We start from the raw sequence: 22,344 nt of genomic DNA on the forward strand, positions 1-22,344 counted from the left end.
TTCATGTTTATCTTTATTGAAGTAAAACATAACAAAGCTATTTATAACAAAATATTCAATAAATATCTGTAGAAAAGATAAGAATTCCTAAATAAATCCCCCCCCCCTCTTTGTGAAATAACTTTTTACAGAACTTGGATTTCAATCTACATTTGTAATACAGTGGTCCTATACAATAACTTAAATCAAAACTCAAAACTCTAGTAACAGCCCTTTCTTGTTAACATTTGCCTTGACTTGAAGTTTTTCCTGCATTCATTAAAAACATACTAAAACCTATATAGTTCTTGTGCACAAAAGTATACTAAAACCTACATAGTTCTTGTGCACAAAAGGCATATAATTTGCGCAAGATCTTTTAAAATTATTTTTACAGGTTCAATAGTTATTGATTAATTGTTTTCATAAGAAGAAAAACTTACATAGTATATAAAATAAAAGTTGTAAATTTATCACGTTAATTTGTTTATGTGACTTCTAGTAGGTTATCATATAAAGATATCATACATGTATGTACCAAAACAAAACATAACACATCATGTCAAAAATGATCTCAAAATACACATTCATTATCAGTCAATCTAAGAAAAATGCACCAAAAACAGCCTTGTCTGATCTATTGAATGATGGATACAGAAAAGATGACTAGGCTTCACTACAATATTTTAAATTTAATAAATGCAAATCTTAGTCAAGCTAATTGTATAGAATATGTGCATATTGCAAAAGATTAATCTTTATAGTTTTAGTAAATGCATGTCATGGTACCTATAACAAAAATTTAATACAAAAATTTGAGCAGAGAAAACATATTTGATTTAAAAAGTTATTTGATTTATCTTCATTATATGCTATGAGAAGTTTTTGAAGACAAGTGCAATTGTCTACAGAACAAAACAAGCAAAGAAGAACACTGTGTTACATTGAAATAATTCACCTCCACAGTCACAAAAGTGAACAAGAGTGTTAGAATGACAGTAAACCGGATTTTTAAGTTATTTGTGTCCTGGCATTTATCAATAGCACAAGGACAAAATTTCCTAAATGGTAAACATTACAATCATCAATATCAACCTTGACCTCCATTTTGTCAACAGTAACAACATTTTAAAATTTGAAAGCTTTGCTTGAATGGTTCATGAGTAAATGCAATGACATGACTGGAAACACCATTTTTCAATCTTTCAAGAACCAATACTCCTGAACAGTAAAAAGCAAAATTGCCATTATTGAACTTGACCTCCATTTTGTTGTCAGTTACAACATATTAAAATTTTAAAAGCTTTTGCAAAATGGTTCATGAGTAAATGCATTGACAACATTTGGTTGCTGCCCACCTACCTGCACACCTACGTACATCCCTAAATCAATGTAAATCTAGTTAAAAAGTCCCTTTTACATTTATCTTATATTTATACAAATTATAAGATAATATAGTTTATAAGCGGTTAAATAATTTACTGTAACCTGATTTTAAGTGTTGCACTCCAATTACAGTTCATTTATATCTGACCCAACTGCAATTTGTTTCATCGAATTGGCTTTACCCTGTCTTAATCTGATCCAAATATTATATATAATAGAGTTTACACAAATGAAATAAAAATTTACACAATGCAGTAGTTATAACCTTAATACTTAGGTTAAAGTTGTCTATGATCAGTAAAAAAATATGATTGTCTCCAAAATTTCTATTTCTTGGATATAATTGAAATTATTTCATAGGAAAGTGCCAGTTCAACTTACAAATAAGAATCAAGAGCAAGTAGATGCACACACAAGTTTTAATAGACATTTTATGAAGAGTATGTATTGTATCTCATATAGAACATATTCCAATTTCCTTATATGAATTGGTATAGGTTATAATTTATAAGGTGTTTATCAATCAGGAATGAATGTATTATTAAAAGTTAAGTTTTCCAATCTATGATAGTCATCTAACTCAATTTAAAAGTAAACTTATTTGTAAATGGCTGTATGTAAATGCAAATTGAACTGAACAAATGCAAGAAATTACAGTTAATTCAGAAATATTTAGCAAGTATGTATAATTGCAAGAATTGCGACGGGATGGGTTTCACAAAAATAAGAACTTGTATTTACACTTTAGATAGCAGTTATTGTTTGTAGCATTTCATGAAATTGTGATGATCAAACTTACAATTGTGTCTAATAATCAACAATCCCAATTCTAATAATACATAATAGTTTTTAAATTTTCAAAAGTAAAAATTCACCAAGTTTGCATTTAAACATTCATTTTCACATTTTCAATACTCCTTGCAAACATATACGAAATACATAAAAATTTCATCAGCATATATATATTATGATTTTTTCATGATTAATTGAAAAAATAAAATACAAAATTTTATCAGTATAAAAGTATATGTATAATAAAGACTAGTGCAATAAAGAAAGTAACATTCATGAAATTTTATGTTACCCCAAGTTGAGTGCATACAAAGTATCATTAAACAGCTTAAATATAATAAAAGATTGAAACCAAATTCCTCAACTGTACAGATGTTGTGTTTATGGTTTTCTCTGTTAATCATAGAATAACTTGGCTAGATGATATCTGATGAAAAATGCTATTCCACTACACAAGACCTGCAAGTAAAAAAAATAAAACATTATTAGCATGAAAGGCAGTTGCATTGGTGAATGTTTTTGGAAGTCTTCAAAACCAATTTTAAACCAATATCAATTAACAAAAATAATTTAAATGTTTCAATGATGCCTTCATTATTCCCATATTGGTTTAATTGGTTCTTGTCTCAATTCAATTTAGCTTTATTTTTATTATAAATTGGTTTAAAGTAATCTTTTTTGTACATTAATTAGGCCATTGGTTTTCTCGTTTGAATTGTTTTACAATTGTGATTTCAGAGCCTTTTATAGCTGACTATGTGGTATGGGCTTTGCTCATTGTTGAAGGCTGTACAGTGACCTATATCTATCAACTTCTGTGTCATTTAATCTCTTGTGGAGAGTCATCTCATTGGCAATCATACCACATCCTTTGTTAATAAAAACAAAATTGTTAATTTGAAAATAAACACATGACCAAAAGGTTAAAATGATTTTACCTGTATTGCCATAAGTATGATGACTAAAGTTCTCTCATGTAATGGACCAGTGAATTTCAATATAAGATTTATTAATGTCATATTGTTACATTCTGTGTATTGTCCATCTTCTCCTACATTATCCTTTACATCTAACACTCTTAATAATCGAAATATTGTCACACATAACTTTCCAATAATGTTTAAATTACTATATTTGTATTTTGTGCAACTCATTTCTACTTTGTCTGTTTTACTGTTATATCTAAAATGAAAAAGAGGACATGTTTTATCTTACATTTAATTCATACAAATTACACCTAAATTTTGTGTTGCAAGTAACTTCATCAATTAAAAACTATGTATTTGAGAATAGTGGCCATTTTTTTTTTTGTTGCTTTGTATTCATGCACATTTTTTTAACCATCACTTCTTTTGAATTAAACCGCATGTTTTTACTGGCTTACAAAGAGTGACAATTTTATAATGTGTTGGTATCTAACACAACTTTTCAGCCACCTCAGCTTTATCATGATTTTATTGGTGGAAAAAGCCATTATGCCTGGAAATAACCACAAACCTTCTATAGAAGTTGAATAGGCTAAAACAATCCAAGAGTTTTTAAAATTGGATGAAAATTCTATAAATGCCTTGCAAGTCATAATGAACTGATTCTTGAACATTTCAGTGATAAGGTAAATTACATTTGATAGTTTTCCTAAAAATAAGCTTGATAAAAATTTTAAAATGATATATATAGCAGATATATTCCACTTGTTTTTTCCATTAAACTGTCCTATTTCTTCTTTAATATGCAATCACTAAATGAATGTAAATTATCACCCTATTTTTACTTGCAAAGAGTAACTCAAGGAGTCTCACTGATTGAACAGGAGCTGCCTAACCATAAATGAGCATTTGGCTTCAAACCCCTTTTTTGAGGTGTCCATTTTACTCTTATTTTTTCTATGTAAAGTTTTGTCACATTTTAATTAATAGATTTTGTTTGTTTGATTTGACCATGATATTTGTTTTTCTTCAGCTTATAGCTTTTAATTTAGTGTCTTCCTTTTTTTTAATATCATGTTGAAATTTAGTGTCTTCTAAATTTTTTTAGCATGTTGAATTTAAACCTCCTTATAGGAGTCACATTAATTTCAAACAATGTATATAAAAAAAAATTCTGTTATTTGGTAAATAGACCTACCTTGGTAATCTATGTCGTGGACATGGAACAAATTTAAATAATTGTGGAACTGAATACACAAAGTTGACAACTTGTGGTATAAAAAACAGTAACATAGTTTTACTAAAATGTCCTAGAATAGCTACAACCGCAAATGTCATCCCCGAGAAATAACAGAATGTATCTCCAACGAACACTCGAGATGGATACCTATAACAAAATAGTTATAAATGTAAATAAGTCAATAGGAAAGATAATCAAAAAGGAGATTCTAATATGACGTCCTTATTACGCTTTGTAAACAAAGCCGTGTTCTAATGAACACAAAATATGTTTGACACATGCGCACAAATTTACTGTTTATATTAAAGTTATTTCCGTCTTTATCCTATAAAATATATACATTCAAGTAGCTTACATAAACTTTTATAATATATTTTATATCGAACAACATATATTTACCCTGCTCGTATTTTTTAAACTTATCAAATATAAAATGTAATGTACAGACTCCTCGTGGAGGAAACTGGAACAGCTAAACATTTTTACGGTATTTTCGTACGCTTCGACCTATAAAAATACTGTATTTGTCCCATTAGAATCGAAATAATTCCTTCATGTCATGCTCTATGCTCATTTTAACATGGGTAGGCATTATATTTGACCACATTTTACACCTCGCTAACGCTCAGTGTAAAATATTGACAAATATAATGCCTACCCATGTTAAAATGAGCATAGAGCATGACATGAAGGAATTATTTCTTAATTAAAATTAGATTTTGTTAAATCTTCTGACTAAATAGACAACTTTCGAGTTCGAAAACTCTGGTTTTAGTGAACGTCATTTGTGCGTTTAGGGGCGTCGCCACTTCCATTCCAATGTTGAGCGAGTGGTTGGTAAACTATAATTCTATATTGTACGAATTATTCGGCAAATTGAATTTTCAAAATTGACAATCAGCATTGCTGTCATTAGGGAATTGTCATTAAGTACCTACAGAACAACCATTATTTCTAGTTTATCCTGCACAATGACGATCACTAAGACGCTTGATGAACGTAAATAGTGCAGGGATACAGGCGACCCCTCTATCTGGTAAATGACGTCATAAAGGCGCGTATAATTGACGAGTTGATGAACTCGAAAGTGGTCTATTGACTGCCCATTCTAGGGTTGTGCTGTCATTACTGATTAGCATTTGTCAAGGATTGCGGGAATGTTATCCATTCCTATAGGTGGCGTCACCGCTAACAATGTGACGTCCCGTTTCTATGTTTATATATTGTAACTATGATTGTATGCTTATGTTTGAATGAATATTGAACTGAACACTTGTATTTTATTGAGAGTCAAACCTAGTCTAACACATTGTGAAGTATACACCTTAAAACCCAGCAGCATTCACTTGTCTTACAATTCTGACAAACTTTTGTATTTGGCATTATCTTTCAGAATTTTAGGACAAAGTTAGGTCCTCAATGATCTTTTCAACTTCATACTTTATTTGGCCTTTAAACTTTTCTGGTTGGAGTGTCACTAAGGAGTTTTTTGCAGACTTAAAGTGAGCCTGGCCTACAAAATCATAAGCCTGATATATTTGATGAGTTTTTGTATTAACCAAAAACAATAAGTCATTTACTATCCTCTTCTGAAATATATACCTGAAGCATGAAACTGCAATGCTTATATGCTTCCACTTTGCAACAACCAAGTAATAAAACAAAGTTTTAAAATTGCTTGTTTTTTACCCTGTATTTTTAAGGATATTGCCATAACTCCCAAATTAAATCCAATCTTCCTTTTTTTCATACAAAGTTGCATTCTGTAATACTCAAATAATTGTCTTGAAACCAAATGTCTTTGGTCAACGATGATGAAATCCACATACCTTATTTCACTAGCAAATTTTTGCAGTCCTATAGAATCAGTATCATTACAAAGGTAGATAATTGATGCAAATATTTAGTAATTACTTACCAGTTATGTATTAGCAAAGCTAAACACACTCCTATATATGGCATCATAAAATATAAACTAAATACATGTGCCTCTGTACAACATCCTGAAATTACAGAGTTGTAAATGTTGGAATAAGCATTAAAATGTAGTACAGTAATACTAATGTGTGATATAAACATGTGCGACCAATTTATATTTTGTAAAAATATAACAAACTGAAGATGGTTTTATATATACATGGACATACAAAAAAGTACTTTTATGCAGTCAAATTAAATGCATTTTGGCTAATTTATTAAACATTCCTGTAAAAAACAAGATGTTCTATCTTTTAGCCATTATTCACTAATGATGCTTCTGCTATAGGTATGGTTAACTCAAGTATGACAAGCAATGGGTGTGAAAAAGTATCATACAGTATAGCATGTTCACATGAAGCATTATAACATATTTTAAGAAGCTCCCACTTCTGAAGTTTCTGTGTAAATTGTGACTGAAAATTTGTGGATGGACTTTAATTTAGGTGTAAGAATTTGGTAAACAGGAAGTTGATGAGCAATGCATATAAAAATGCAACAAATAGCTCGCATGAAGCTTGATTTTTCAGAAAACTAGTATTTGTAAATGCAATTAACACCGTGTATCATCGGTACAGCCGATATAGGTACTAACCAAGCGTGCATGATTGATTTTGAACTGACACGGTAACGAAAATCTTTGTTTTGTTTTATCAGCATTCAGTGTACATTTCTCAACATCTGAAATTCTTGCTCCCAAATAATTTTGGCATCGATTTTTTCCTATTTATAAGACAACTTTGATAATCTAATAAAAACAATTAACTTTTACATTCGCAAATAGTTGTGAATGTCAACAACAACTTTCAATTTCGATACAGTTGTCGAGACATTTACATGTTTTATCTGAACGAAATCTAATACAGGGCAAAAGTAATAGTTCTAATCATAAATCTACCTGTGATTACTCATTCCTTGAAACTTTTAGGAAAATAAACGCGTATGAAAATAGTTTTTGTGTATGGTGTACAGCAACTTTTAAAACTATGCACTGTACTGAAGGATTGATGTGGTCAGCTAAACACTGTACACAACGCTTCTTTTCGTTATAAAATATTGAAAAAAAACATATGTATGAAAGATTTCAATGCCAATTATTGAAACAGCTATACTTATTACACACACAGTACCCTTCTACCAGAAAAACAGTTGCAATGAATATAGAATTATATCGGATAAGACGAGCGCCAACTTCTTTGACAAAGTATTTGCTCATGTTTTTAGTAATCGTTCTTGTTTTGGGAAAATAATGAGACATCTCTAATCATCAACCTACGACTAAATCATTTCTTAAAACAACAATTATGTTTAGATTGAAGTACACATTGATATTATGTGAACAAAACAAAGATTTCGTTGCTGTGTAAGGTCAAAATCGCTCATGCCAGCTTGGTTAGTACCTATAGCTGCTGTACGATGATACACAGTGATAAAGAATGGACAGACAGAGGTTAATAAGTATACAACCAACCTACCCTGCTCCTTCATTGGATCATTAGTATTATATTTAATCTGATCTGTAATTTTTAGATAATTGCAAATGTCTAGACCCCTCTCTTGTGACTAAAAGCAATAGAGGGACAAAATATCAATCAAAATTCTATGCATCTGTAAATTTTACATTTTTTACAAATAGACCAGTCTAATAAACCAAAGGTATTATATAACAAGGTACAATGTACTATTCTAGCAAAGCCCAAAACCATATAAAAATTACACCATCTTACTTTTTACTAAATCATTTTTATTATCAACTGTAAAGTAAAAGTAAAAATTTTTAATTATTCAATTTATTTACTGTAAATTCAGAAACTATTGCATGCATTTACTATAATGATTTTGGAGAGTTAACAAGTATGAATTTAAATATTGCAAATTCAGGAATAGTTACATCTAGATATATGTACCCCATATAAGAATGTGAGTTCTTATTGCAATATTCAAAAGCACATTTTTCACATTAATAAAAACCTCTAATAATTTCTGAATCTGAAATATTCAATTTAAGCCTAAACTCATTACAAAAAAAATGAGAAACAGCTTTATAAATAACAGTAACAATAAATTGTTCCTCAGAAAACTGCTGGAGAACATAAAGGATAAATAATAATAAAAGAAAAATGTGTTGATCTAACCTCACCTGTAAATATGCAAATCAATGTACATGATGTTCTATTCAAACCTGTTGACGTTTTGTTTTTCTTTGAAACATTTTTTTGGAGACATTTGAATCAATATGTTGAGTGTGCAAAACCGCAAATTTTAAAATGTTCCCTCAATCTACAAAAATTGGTATCCATAATAAATCAATCTACAGTGATGGTCTTATTTTACATATGAGTTCTTCAATAAACTAGATGTGTCAAAGCGATACGAATGGCCCCGTACAAAAATGTTGAAAAATCTGCAATTTGAATAACACATGTGGACTCAAACATGATAGTAGTCTCACGTATAGAAAAAAAGTCCGTATAACTGTGATTTTCAACAATTTATCAAAGTCCAAAGCCTGTAAATTCGGTAGGAATTAGCAGAGCGGTATGAAACTTAAACTTGATCTGTAACTCATCATGGTTAACTCACATATCAAAAACCAGCCCAATATCTGAAGGTGTTTAGAAAAAAAGTCTGTATAACTGTGATTTTCAGCAATTTATCAAAGTCCAAAGCCAGTAATTTCGCCAAAAATTAGCGAAATGGAACAAAACTTAATCTTGATCTTTAACTCATCATGGTCAACTCACATATCAAAAATCAGCCCAATATCTGAAGGCATTTAGAAAAGAGTCTGTATAACTGTGATTTTCAACAATTTATCAAAGTCCAAAGCCTGTAATTTCGCCAAAAATTAGCAAAGCGTAACAAAACTAAACTTGACCTGTAACACATCATGGTTAACTCACATACCAAAAATCAGCCTAATATCTGAAGGTGTTTAGAAAAAAAACTCTGTATAATGGTTTGTTGCGGAATGATGGAATTTCGGAATTAAATTTTACTGAATTACGGAATTTCGGACAAGGGTAAAACTATATGGCAACGACAACTTCGTTGCGGGGCCATAAAAATAAATAAATATAACTGAAAGAATGTTACTGCTGCACTCACTACCATCATAGATAATACTTTACCTGACAATTCTAGGATGTTAAATATAACAACAGAAACAGCAATTACAAATGATTGTCCAGCCTCCAGACCATTTACTCCAGCCAGAATGTTTATAGCATTCGTACAGAATACAGCTAACATACCCATGTATACATAATACAAGATACCTGAAAAATAAACAAAACATATATGTTCATTTTCTTTTGGTGTGGAGTCCTTTTCATATAGAATATAAATTGACAATATGGTAAACAATGCAAAAAAATTAATTTGAAAGCTAAACATTTACGCAGTATGGGTTTTGCTTCTTGTAATTAAATTTGAAAGCAAAAAGTTTACTGGTATGGGTTTTTTACTTTCTTGTTGAATGAAGGCTGTTGATTTATCTATTGCTGCTTAAATCCACATCATTAATTTCATTTGCAGTCTTGTGCCTCATAGGCAATCATACCTCATCACCTAATTTAAAAAAAAATATATTCTAATTTTATCATGTTGTAAAGTTGCTATATTTCAAAGTATATATTATTAAATATCTAATAATTAAGATATGCAAAGGAAATCAATTGTGTTACATTAATTTTTGTGTAATTAACCTCTACCCTTATTAATGTAATATCCTAATTCCTGCCTCTAGAGATATTTTCCTAATGATCAGCCCTTACTCAAATCAACATCATGTCCTAGGTACATCCTGAAAGGTTTTGGTACAACAATTGTAGTAGATCCCACGTTGACAAAGTAGACCATCAATAAAGGGAGGGAAGCAATGGTTGGTAACATGACTTTGTGTCTCCACTTCAGGTTTAACACATCATCAGCAAAACCCAAGAATATCATACAGCATATAGATAATAGTGCTGCTATGTATTCTATATACTGAAACAAACAAAAAATAGATGATTTACCTAAAATATATTACATATGTAAAATGTAAATGAACAATCATATCAATGTATGCCAGAATTAAAAAGTCGAGATACAAATTAAAATATGAATTAGTTATATGTACAACGGTCAACATCATCAATGATCATCATGATCATTGAACTATAATCAATGATAATATGGTGTTACATGTACAAATGTATAAACATCACACAATCAGTAATTATGATATAAGAAATAAAGTTTGTCTCCCTTGATTTCCATTCAAAATTACTGAAACAAGTGATCATACCATTCACTTCTACCATTGATATACATGATATAACACATATGTTGTTTCTTTTAATTTTTGGTATATATAGAGAGGGTGTATACTACATGTATACATGTACATATGTACATACCACTGTGACACAGACAGTTTGACTAAATATACATAGAGCAAATAGAAATCAATGAAAGACTTATTTCAATACAGTTGTTCTTCTCTTCACTTAAGACTGAAATGTATGTGGTTTATAATTAGGATACTGTTACTAGATTGACTTATTTCTCTGTACAATAACTGACCATATGATCACTAAAAATGACCCTAATCATGCTAATATAAATTCAAAATTTATAACATGGCTTTGTAAACTTCAGTTTTTTTTCATATAAATTTTGGTTTATAAAATTAAAAAGTAATAAATAAATAAACAATTGATAAAAAAAAGGCCATTGAACTACATTTTACTGTTTGTTAATTGCCCTTGTAGACAAATTGTACCATTACATTAGTCTCTTTAGACTTTATGTACATGTATTTGACCAGTCATTTTATAGAAATGTCTGACATTCTACATGCATGTTTTCTGATAATACATTTGTAGAAAGAATCTCTTTAATCCAAAGTTATATATATAATTAGGTATCTTAAATTTATCATTAAAACCTGAAAACTATTTCAATCTTACCTCATTATGAGGAAAACTCTTGTAATTTTCTGTGTAGTAAAGATGTTTGTAGAAGGGAACTGGTATGAAAAGGAACATAATTATCAGAAAAATGGCTCCACAAATCACACCTAAGGCTTCAGGGCTGTAACATAAATGAGACAATCATGAAATTCAGATATATTCATTAACACACATATAAGTAGTTTATCATGATCACATGTACATGTTATAAAGTCTGCAAATTCTGTACCCTAAAATAAAATGGTATTTAAAATCATTTAACATGCATGTTTAACACTAAATTGGTGCCTAATTCAAACTTACATTTATCATAAAAATAATTATCTTGATAAACAAAATCATGAAACATTAAATCAAAGAATTATGGCCATGATGGTCGAATCCAATAAATTAACACTGATCATTTCACTCACATGTGTCGAGAAATAAACAGAAACATTTTCCAAAGGTATATAAAATTGGTACATTTAATGTTGTATACATGTAGAATCTTTCTTGCAAAATGGTTGCTGTATTTAAGGATTGAATATTTCTCTAAAATTTAAAAGCTGATTTACTTATGCAAATGTAAATGAAAAATATCCTTTTTACCATGTTTAACAGTTGTAACATGTAATTTTTTTAAGGGTGTAATTCTGGGACTTTTAAAACTCAATACAGTTGTACTACAAACAATGTATTATTCAAAAATGGTTCTCAGACAATGTCAGATATAAACAACTCATCAAGGGGGGAATTTTATCTATACTTTAAAGAAGAGTTTTGCTTAGAACCATATCTGTTAAAATTAAGGCGGGGTCATAGAGTAAACATATGTAAATCAAGGGTATGTAATACAAAGTTTCCCATCGAAACAGGAAGATGGAGAAATGTACCACGAAATGAGAGAATTTGTCCTCTTTGTACATTGTTGTAAAGCTAGTCTTGGGGATGTATATCCATATATATATAATTTAATTTTGGATGTAACACGTCTTCTGATTGGCTGACGTTATTTTGTTATGAGCCCATAGACACAATTTAGTCATGTGACCGTGACGTCATCAAAGTTTTTTCATGGTTTTCTACGGTTTAAAATGGAATTTAGAATTAAATTATAAGAAATGACTGTAATATTTTTTCTGTCTATTCGAAATAACATAAAAAATGTGGTGCACACTGTTAAATAACCTGTGCACCAAATTTTTTATGTTATGTTATTTCTTCATAGACAGAAAAAATATTACAGTCATTCCTTAAGTAAATGTACCAATTGTGAAGTTCGTACCTCCATATTATTTAAGATATCCAAATGAAAAAAAGTACTTGGCATGCTTAAATATAGTAATAGTAATGAGCTGTCTAAGCTGTCAATTTTTATTCAAAAGGTAGGAAAGATGCTTGTCTAATTTAAAACTGTAATAAACACAAACTTATTTCTGAAGATGTATAATTTAAAAATGTATTATGAACTATGTTGTAATTAATATTGTGTATAATATGCTTCTGTTACGCAGTCTTATGCGGCTGAGTTTTCTTTGATAAACTAAACTATATGTGGTATGATATTTGCTTTTTGTTGAAGTCTGTCAAGTGATCATGTTGATCTATATTTGTTAACATCTACAATGTACATTATTTGGTTGCTGGTCCAATTGTTATTATGGTTATGTCTCATTGGCAATCATACCAAGTTTCTTATTTTTATAGCATGCAAAATGTGTCAAAAAGATCAAGTTCAATTAACATACTCTTCAATCTGTTTTAGCCTCAAAACTACCGGTTTATTAAATGCTACAGGTGTACTAAATATTTCCAGTGGACATTGTGAGATAGTTAAGGAAAAATAGACAACCTTTGAGTTTGATGCATTTCTGTTAAAAACTTTGGTTTTAGTGAAAATCATTTGTGAGTTTAGGTGCATCGTCATGATCGTCACTTCTGTTCCCATGTTGAGCTAGTAGTTGGAAAACTATGATTAAGTGTTGTTTCAATGATCGGAATAAGTCGGAAATCAGTTTGTTGGGCCTGGCGATGTCGATAATCGATTGGGATTTTGTCTAATCAATTGTCGTTAAAGTTTCCGGACTTTAAGCTTATCAACTTCCGGTCTGTTTGCAGTTTGCATTTTATATGCACAGTCAAACAAATAATAACAAAAAATATCAGGATCGATGACAATAACAATGTCAAACATCCTATAATTAAAGACACAACCAATTTCCTTCTTTATAAATGTGACAAATGCATTGACTATAAATATTTGCAGATTGATGGAATGTTATTTAAAATTAATAACTTTGTATGAAATACTTTCTTCCAATACCGGTAAATTCTACTTGTTACTTGAGAGCGTACATAAAATCATTCTGATTTTAGACAAAATAATTTCTTTGCTTCATTAGAACGTTTTGCAAATTGCCTTTTATTAATGTTTTATCCATTTGTAGCATCAAAAACGTCATATTCCTTTCCAAATTGCTTGCCAAACATATGAACATCGTTTATTTTTGTAAATTTTCCGAAATTTGTCCGCCATATTGAAAAATATAAATATCACGAATAGGATACGGTTCAACTATCATGACTATGAAATAAATCTGCATTCTTGCAATTATAAGTTCAGACGCACGAATGACACAATTGACAGAAAAATAATGATCACAAAAGTGAAAAAAAGCATTCTACTCGAATTAACAGACATTGGCTTTGTTTACTGTATATATGGACCATAATTTGCTATTGGGCTCGTTTCCTATAACGATAGAAAAGTGATAAAAATGTGTATTACTGTAAGAAAAGTTTTTTTTTTAACTTTTGATTTTTTTATTTCCAACAATTATAACATATACATGACATACATACAATATAATACATATAAGATAAATACAATGTCATTTTTATAAATAAATCTTAATTGGAAATATTTTACATTTTCTATTGAAAAGATAAAGAAATAAAAAATTAAAAAATTAAAAATAAATAAATAAATAAATAACGAAGGAAAACAAAACACAAAAAACAAAAACAAAACGCAAAAAGATTATCCAGTTACATCCCTATCTATATTTTAAATATCAAATAATTATGTTGAACAAAAATTGAAAATTTACGAGACATATTTCTTTCGTAACAGCCATCAACACTGATCAAGTACATAACACGACAATAATATTTTCTTTAAAAAAGATTATAATTAAGTAGTCATAATTTATTGTAACAACAACAAAAAAGACATTAGCTGGTATTCAATAACAGTTTTTCAAAAACATTCCATACATTGTCAAATTCAGTTATCTTTTTATTTTTTACAGCTATCATACTGTAAGAAAAGTTGTAACTACATCTAAAGATGCCTTTATTTTTATAAACATACAAGTGTATGCTACTCTTCCCTAGAAAAAAAATTGAAATTAACAAATTTCAAAGATTATACGACCGTATTTTTGTGTCGTTTCTCGCGTTACTTTTCGCTTCCGAAGTGCATAACGCTGACTGATTTATAGATAATCGTCACCGGCAAATTCGTAATTTTGCTTTCAAATAATTAAGAACATCGACCAATAAGAATAGTCAGAAGAAAATGTCGAGAACTATAAGTATTTCTGTAGCAGGTGTAAGAACACTAGTGTTACTTTGGTTACGCAAATTTTAGATGATGTAATCTGCTTTGTTGTAATAGAATTCTTTATAACAATATGCAAATATGAACTCTCGCGAGATGTTCGAACAGGTAAATCAGAGATGATTTACATTCTAGTTTTGTTCTTCGTAATAATTAAGTTAGAAAATGACGTTATCGTTATGCGTTACATTTCACACAAAACAGAAGTCCAGTTATTTCCTTTTTTTATTAAAATTGTTTTTGTCGTTAAGTTCTAATCATTTCCGGTCATATGTGAAACATGTGACTAACATGTGATCACGCCCTTACAGCCGGATATATGAAATACTAGGTCTAAACATTGTTTTTGTTTCCAACGGGATGTTAGCAAACATAATCTGTAAACTTGTTTCATCTTCTTTTAAAAAGGAAAATACAATTTTCAAAGAGATTGTGCCGGGGGTCTATTATTTTTCCTATGTGTATAATGTTACATACGATCTTGTGTGAAAATAAATGCCCAATGACTTGACAAAATCGATTTCAGATTTGACAGACGTTATAACACACTTCGTTTCCGGATAACGATGTAAAGGGTCCTTGGAAAATTCAATCGACATTACGTCTCTTATCATTGTGCCGATGCTCGTTGGATTGATTTTGCTTCAGCAGTAAATATTACTGGATATTTTAGGTGAATAAAGATAATTTAATAAAAAATACATGTTAATATACCGTTACACTTGGAATGTACAAAGTTGGTATCTTTGTCACAATTTTTAATTATTTTTTTTTATTCATGTTCTGCAAACACTTTTCAGAGGTCTACGCAATAAACTTGTCAAAGGAGAAGTTAACTTTTACCATGCATGACTTGAAAGGAAGTACTTAATTGATTTTAGCCCACTAAAGTAGGTTAAAATGTGGAAACCATGTAGATGGTGTACAGGTCACAAATATCACATGGTGCCTATTTTAAAGATTTTAATTCCAAGTTAAAAGTTTTTTTCTTTACTGGATTTAAAGAATTTTACATTGCCAATGATTTGGAATAAATTGTATATAACTGGAATTTCAAAACCAAATATAAATACATTTTTTTGGCTAAAACATCAAGATACAACGATTATGGTATCCTGTATCAATGAAGAAAATATGGAAATTTCTGAATAAATTGTACTAATTGTTTTCAAAACAAGCACATATTTAGGAGTTTTATAATACTGTTACATTTAAGATGGATTTTAAGAAAAAGTATACTGTTCAGATTATTTTAAGCAGATTTTGCAATAAAATAAAACTAAAAAAATGCTTTCGGTTTCTTATGGTTTCCTGTCGCGTTTAAAAAAAACTTTAATTTAACATTGAAAATAGATTTTAAATATTAACATGAAGCAAGTAACACTAGTAATGGTGTTCATTTATGTCTTTTGAAATATATTGTGCAAAATAAAGAAAATAAAGATTGGTTTCCTGTTTGGTTTCCTGTCACGTAAACGGTGAATCAAAATGTATTAATTTTTTCTTGAAAAACTCAATTGTTCCATTAATACTATTCTAACACCAACACAACCCACAGAATAAAAGTTAAAGTTTTAGATCTTATAAACAAGAGGCTCTCAAGAGCCTGAATCGCTCACCTGGTAAACAATGCCTTATTGAACATATTGAACCATGCCAGGCAAACATGTACAGCTAACAATTCTTCAATATTACAAATATATACATGTATGACTTACTGTTTATAAATAAAGAAAATGAGACCAAAACACAAACACTTAACAGTCAGGGGACTTACTGAAATAGGTGATTTTTAAATCACTTATTTGAGTAGCAAAATCGTGGTTTTGTCACAAATTGGAATTTTGTATTTTTTTCCAAATTTCAAACACATAGGTTTAAATGATATCTTTTAATTAGTAAAATTAAAAAAAAAATTAACTTTTTGCTTCTTTTAAGTAGAAAGGTTTCTGCCTTTGATGCTATCATTTAGCTGAGAATTCTATTTTAGTTGAAAAAATGCTATAATAATGGCTTTACATAATGAACTGATACTTTCTTAAAAGATTTTTCCCAGCAGTGGGAGTATTTTTCCTGTGAAGTTCAAGGTTTCATCTTTCAGATTATGTAATAAAATTCTACTGTTCGCGATAAAAATCTCACTGTTCTGGGGTGTTGAAACTGGTAGGGATTATTAAAAGAATGATACTTAAAGAAGTGATTTTTGGGAAGGAAATTGAGGTCTGATACTTAAACAAGTGATTTTTATGTCATTATCCTAGATTCAGTACAAGGTCATCACCTGAAATGACCTGGTCATCCTAGACAACACAGATGTTGGTTCTGATAAGTTTAGAAACATAATTAGTCCCTGGATCATTAGCATTCTATATTTAAAGCTACAGTAAAATTAAATCACTTCTTCTAGTGATTAATTTGTACTACTTAAATAGGTGATTATTAAAGAAAGACAACTCTAACTTCCAACCTTTATGGAAATAATGTTACTTAAATCAGTGATTTAGAAAATCACTTATTTAAGTAAGTCCCCTGACTGCTTAAAACTTAGCAATGGACTGTGAAAATGAGGTCAAGTTCAAATAAAACCTGCGTAACCGACATATAGATCATAAAATATTTTCATACACCAAATATAGTTGACCTAATGCATAAAGTATTAAAAAAATAGACCAAAACTAAAAAAGTTAACTTTGACCACTGAATTATGAAAATGAGGTCAAGGTTAGATGACACCTGTCAGCTAGACATGTACACCTTACAATCATTCTATACACCAATTTTAGTAGACCTATTGCATATAGTATAAGAAAAACAGACCAAAACACAAAAACTTACCCCTATGTTCTATTTAAAGTAAGGGCGGCCATGTTTTTTGACGGATCAAAAATCGAAGCACACACTTTGTGCAGGATAATCTAAGGAACTATCATGCTAAGTTTCATCCAAATCCATTCAGTAGTTTCAGAGGAGAAGATTTTTTAAAGTTAGCAAATATGATGAACAAATTGTGAAAAATTGTCATTAAAGGACATTTACCCCTTAAGGGGTCAATTGACAATTTTGGTCATATTAACCTATTTGTAGATCTTACTTTGCTGATCATTTTTGCTGTTTACAGTTTATCTTCATCTATAATAATATTCAAGATAATGACCAAAAACTGCAAAATTTCCTTAAAATTACCAATTAAGTGGCAGCAACCCAACAATGGTTTGTTTGATTCATCTGAAAATTTCTGGGCTGATAGATCTTGACCTAATGAACATTTTTACCCCTTGTCAGATTTGCTCTAAATGCTTCCGTTTTTGAGATATAAGCCAAAAACTGCATTTGACCCCTATGTTCTATTTTAAGTAACGGCGGCCATGTTTTTTGACGGATCAAAAATCGAAGCACACACTTTGTGCAGGATAATCTAAGGAACAATCATTTTAAGTTTCATTCAAATCTATTCAGTAGTTTCAGAGGAGAAGATGTTTGAAAAATTGTTAACGACGACAGACGACGACGACGACGACGGACGCCAAGTGATGAGAAAAGCTCACATGGCCTTTTAGGCCAGGTGAGCTAAAAAGGATACAAAAAGAAACCAAAGGCCGAATACCAAATTATGGTCCATATATTATAATGCAAATGCATTGTTTTAAGATGGATTTTAAGAAAAAGTATACTGTTCAGATTATTTTAAGCAGATTTTGCAATAAAATAAAACTAAAAAAATGTTTTCGGTTTCTTATGATTTCCTGTCGCGTTTAAAAAAAACTTTAATTTAACATTGAAAATAGATTTTAAATATTAACATGAAGCAAGTAACACTAGTAATGGTGTTCATTTATGTCTTTTGAAATATATTGTGTAAAATAAAGAAAATAAAGATTGGTTTCCTGTTTGGTTTCCTGTCACGTAAACGGTGAATCAAAATGTATTAATTTTTTCTTGAAAAACTCAATTGTTCCATTAATACTATTCTAACACCAACACAACCCACAGAATAAAAGTTAAAGTTTTAGAACTTATAAAAAAGGATACAAAAAGAAACCAAAGGCCGAATGCCAAATTATGGTCCATATATTATAATGCAAATGCATTGTTTTATTTTTTTCTGTTAATCTTAAATTTTTTAAAGTTAAAAACTTTATATATCTTTTCTTAATTAGAAGCACTCAAATGTTTATACATCTATGTTATATTGAAATTGCATTGTGAGTTACACCATTGAAATTTAGAAATGTTAGTGTCACTGTCATACTGTTGTTAATTAATGTTGTAATTATGAGAAAAAATATGTTCAATATGAATCTTGATTCTTATTACATGTATTAATTCATTGTTTTAACTGCTAAATAAATAGTTATCAAAGGTACCAGGATTATAATTTAGTATGCCAGAATATATGAAAAGAAACAAAAGATCAAATATGAATATATAAACTTTACAAGGATATGGGAATATACACATTAGACATGTACAATGAGACTAAATGCATGATTTCATTTAAACAAAAGGGCAAGGTATTATGATGCGATTATAACTGATAGTCGGTTGGTTGCTGTCAACCGATTGTAATAGATAATCAGTTGGTAATTTCAACCGATTATCCAACACTAACTATGATACTATATTACACATATTATTCAGCATGTTCAGCAAATTGAATTATCATAATAAATTGACAATCAGTACTGCTGTCATTAGAGAATTGTGATTCAAGTACCTACAGAAGAAACATTAATTCTAATTTAACCTGCACAATAATGATCACTAAGATGCTTGATTAACGTTGATAGTGCAGGGATACAGGTGATCCCCTCTATCTGGTAATTGACGTCATAAAGGCACACATAATTGCTGAGGTATTTTTTAGTTAAAGAACAAACTTGAAAGTGGTCTATTGATAGAAACCAAGTCCAAGGTATAAAGATAGGTACTCCAATAAATCATATAAGTTGGTCTAAGTTGGGGCACTTTATTTTATGCTTTGATGCAAATTCTGCATGTATTTAGCTTGGTATGAGTAAAACATTGAAGATTGGCCAAGGAAGAGCTTTGTTCTATGAACAGTTGAAACATTTACATTGAAAAAATATGTGTAGCTATACACTTACAGTAAATCAATAGACAGGCTGCAGTCAGACTTTGGGTGCGAACATGTTGGGTGTGAAAGTGAAAGGCAGAGTCAAATCTGAATGGATGAGTATTTTGGGGCAAATGGACCCAGATAATTTCCCAACATGCCCACAGGAAGATGGTGCCTTTTTCATTGTGTTTTTATTGCACTCATCCCTTTTATTTGTTTTAGGACTGGAGTATAGTATGAGCTTTCAGAATTTAAAGTTTAAATTTAACAATCAAGGGACTATTAAACTATGACATACACTTTTGCTTTGGTTGTTTTACTCTGGTCTACACCAAACAGATGTGCCTGTATAAACATTTCCCCAAACGGTGGAATCACTTTGTAACATATCAGGAATCCAAGAACAGACAGTGCTGCATTGACAAGAAGATTAAAATGGAAGTCTGTTGTGTCCATCTTGGTAAATTCGCTAATATTTCTGATGAAACCTTGCCGGCGAATTACGTGTCCACCATGACAGTTTTTCTAATATCTAGATCGAAAACGGATTATTTCCGAAATTTTTATAAAAATCAAACCAGTGAAGTGGAAAACTTTTGGTAACAAAATATCGATTTTCATGAATTTTAAATTTAGTGCACTCAGAAATATATGTACATAAAAATGTGCTTCGGTCAAAGCTTTTACACTTTAATATAAAAATTAATTGCAAAAAGAAAAATCACTTTTTAATTAAACTACTTTTGTACGTGACAAATCGAGAAGACCGTACATGTTCGCAATATTCAACCTTACATTTGTTCAAACATGCTTAATAAATAGTTGACTCTTTTAACGGATAAAAATTATTCTTTAAATCTCAATTCCTGTCATATCTTACCCTAACAGACATTGGTTGCTTAAATTAGTAATTCCCCTTTTAATAGTGGGTTTGTTTTGTTAGTAAAAGGTACTTTTAGCCAAGAATCTCTCTTATGGAATTGATTATTCTCCCTTTTCTATTTTAAATGTATCATTGTGTTGTAAAGATGTTTTTCCACTATTCTTGTTAAGGTATTGCAACGGTTATATTAAAATGAATTTCAACTAGCGATCAACATTGGGAGTGAAATGTACTGACTAGGTGCGTGTTTTATTGGTCTCTTCTGAACATCTCCTGAATGTCTTCAGCTGGTGAAGAGTCCAAAAATGAATCTGGACCTCTTCTAGATATATCCTACAGAAGATCAATAAATAAAAATTGAATTTGCCATCGAATATAGCAGGTTTTCGTTATGTTGGATGACATAAATTAAGTTTTCGATTTTTAAGAAAATTAAGATACGCCCAGTAGACATGACTGTAAAGGTGCGCTCTGTTCGTTACAATTTTCTTTATGCTTTCCTTTATCTCAATTTTGTTAAACAAATCACGCTTAACCCCAACTATTTGATTTTTAAGAATAATCTTAAACTGCACAAGAATCCGTCAATGTTTGTCTGGAATATGACTGGTCAAAAAGGACATCTTTATAGTCTATCCATTTTTTTTTTAAAGTAACCGAACTGGATCATTTTTGTATAAAGCAAGATATCAGAAAGTTCTCAAAATAACTTTTCTCTGGTGGTCCTTAAAGAAAATCTTCTAGTCCTAACTATTATTTCTAATGCCAAATTTTGATGGTCAAAACCTTCGGACTTTTCAAAAACTTTCATTGTATATATGGATCTAAATGTAAGTCAGACAATTCTTATACGTTTTTTTTTTTTTAATAAATCAGTTGATTGTGTACTAATTTTTTTAAATATACTTAAGTTCGGAAAAACAAGATTTATTTCAATACTAGTTGCAACTAGTTTTGAACAAACTCCCAATGATTGAAAATCATAGGCGGATCCAGGGGGCCCTGGGGGGCCCGCCCCCCCCCCCTTTCGTGGGAAAAATTTGGTTGATCATATAGGGAATCATTGAAGCATGACTGGAGCGGGCCCACCTTAGGTCAGTCAGCGCCCCCCCCCCCCCCCCCCCCCTTAGGAAAAGTTCTGGATCCGCCACCGAAAATACTTTTATTTCGATGCTTTAAGTCTATTGTTTATAGTTGGTCGGTTTCTTTTGTGCGTCTCGTACCGATCTTTTGAGTTAATTTAATTGCAACTGATTTGCACAGGTTGTTTTAATATTGTACTTCTACACTACTGTTTCAGCTTCGAGGAGGATTGAGCGCTCTCAAACAAGTTGTTGTACTGTTACATCACTGTCCCAGGTTAGGAGATGGTTGGGATCCCGCTAACATGTCCCAATTCAGGAGCCTGTAAGTCAGTGGTTGTCGTTGTTGCTGTGTTGTTTATTTGTTTTTCATTCACTTTATTTTGTACATTAATTAGGCCGTTAGTTTTCTCCTTTGAATTGTTTTATATTTGGGATTT

The 22,344-nt window shown here is 30.3% G+C and overlaps 1 protein-coding gene across 1 annotated transcript; it reads right to left on the minus strand.

Moving 5' to 3' along the window:
• LOC143079250 (UDP-N-acetylglucosamine--dolichyl-phosphate N-acetylglucosaminephosphotransferase-like) lies at positions 1 to 20,463 on the minus strand. Its single transcript, XM_076254485.1, has 8 exons — positions 20,238 to 20,463; positions 11,256 to 11,379; positions 10,077 to 10,290; positions 9,432 to 9,578; positions 6,242 to 6,326; positions 4,282 to 4,470; positions 3,096 to 3,339; positions 1 to 2,616 (listed from the first exon to the last, which is right to left on the minus strand). The coding sequence occupies exons 1-8, from the start codon at positions 20,393 to 20,395 to the stop codon at positions 2,554 to 2,556; spliced, it is 1,224 nt and encodes a 407-aa protein (XP_076110600.1). The 5' UTR covers positions 20,396 to 20,463; the 3' UTR covers positions 1 to 2,553.
• Between the last annotated feature and the right edge of the window lie 1,881 nt (positions 20,464 to 22,344).

The sequence above is a fragment of the Mytilus galloprovincialis genome, chromosome 6 (assembly GCF_965363235.1).
Source record: "Mytilus galloprovincialis chromosome 6, xbMytGall1.hap1.1, whole genome shotgun sequence".
NCBI lineage: Eukaryota > Metazoa > Mollusca > Bivalvia > Mytilida > Mytilidae > Mytilus > Mytilus galloprovincialis.

What these genes read in the sequence shown, in the direction of transcription:
- LOC143079250 (XM_076254485.1), bottom strand. Translation starts at nt 20,395, where the DNA reads ATGGACACAACAGACTTCCATTTTAATCTTCTTGTCAATGCAGCACTG. An exon ending in GCTTTGCTAATACATAACTG is followed by an intron (nt 4,471 to 6,241) that starts GTAAGTAATTAC and finishes ATTTTGTTATAG; the next exon opens with GTATCCATCTCGAGTGTTCG. An exon ending in TCATACTTATGGCAATACAG is followed by an intron (nt 2,617 to 3,095) that starts GTAAAATCATTT and finishes TTTTACTTGCAG; the next exon opens with GTCTTGTGTAGTGGAATAGC.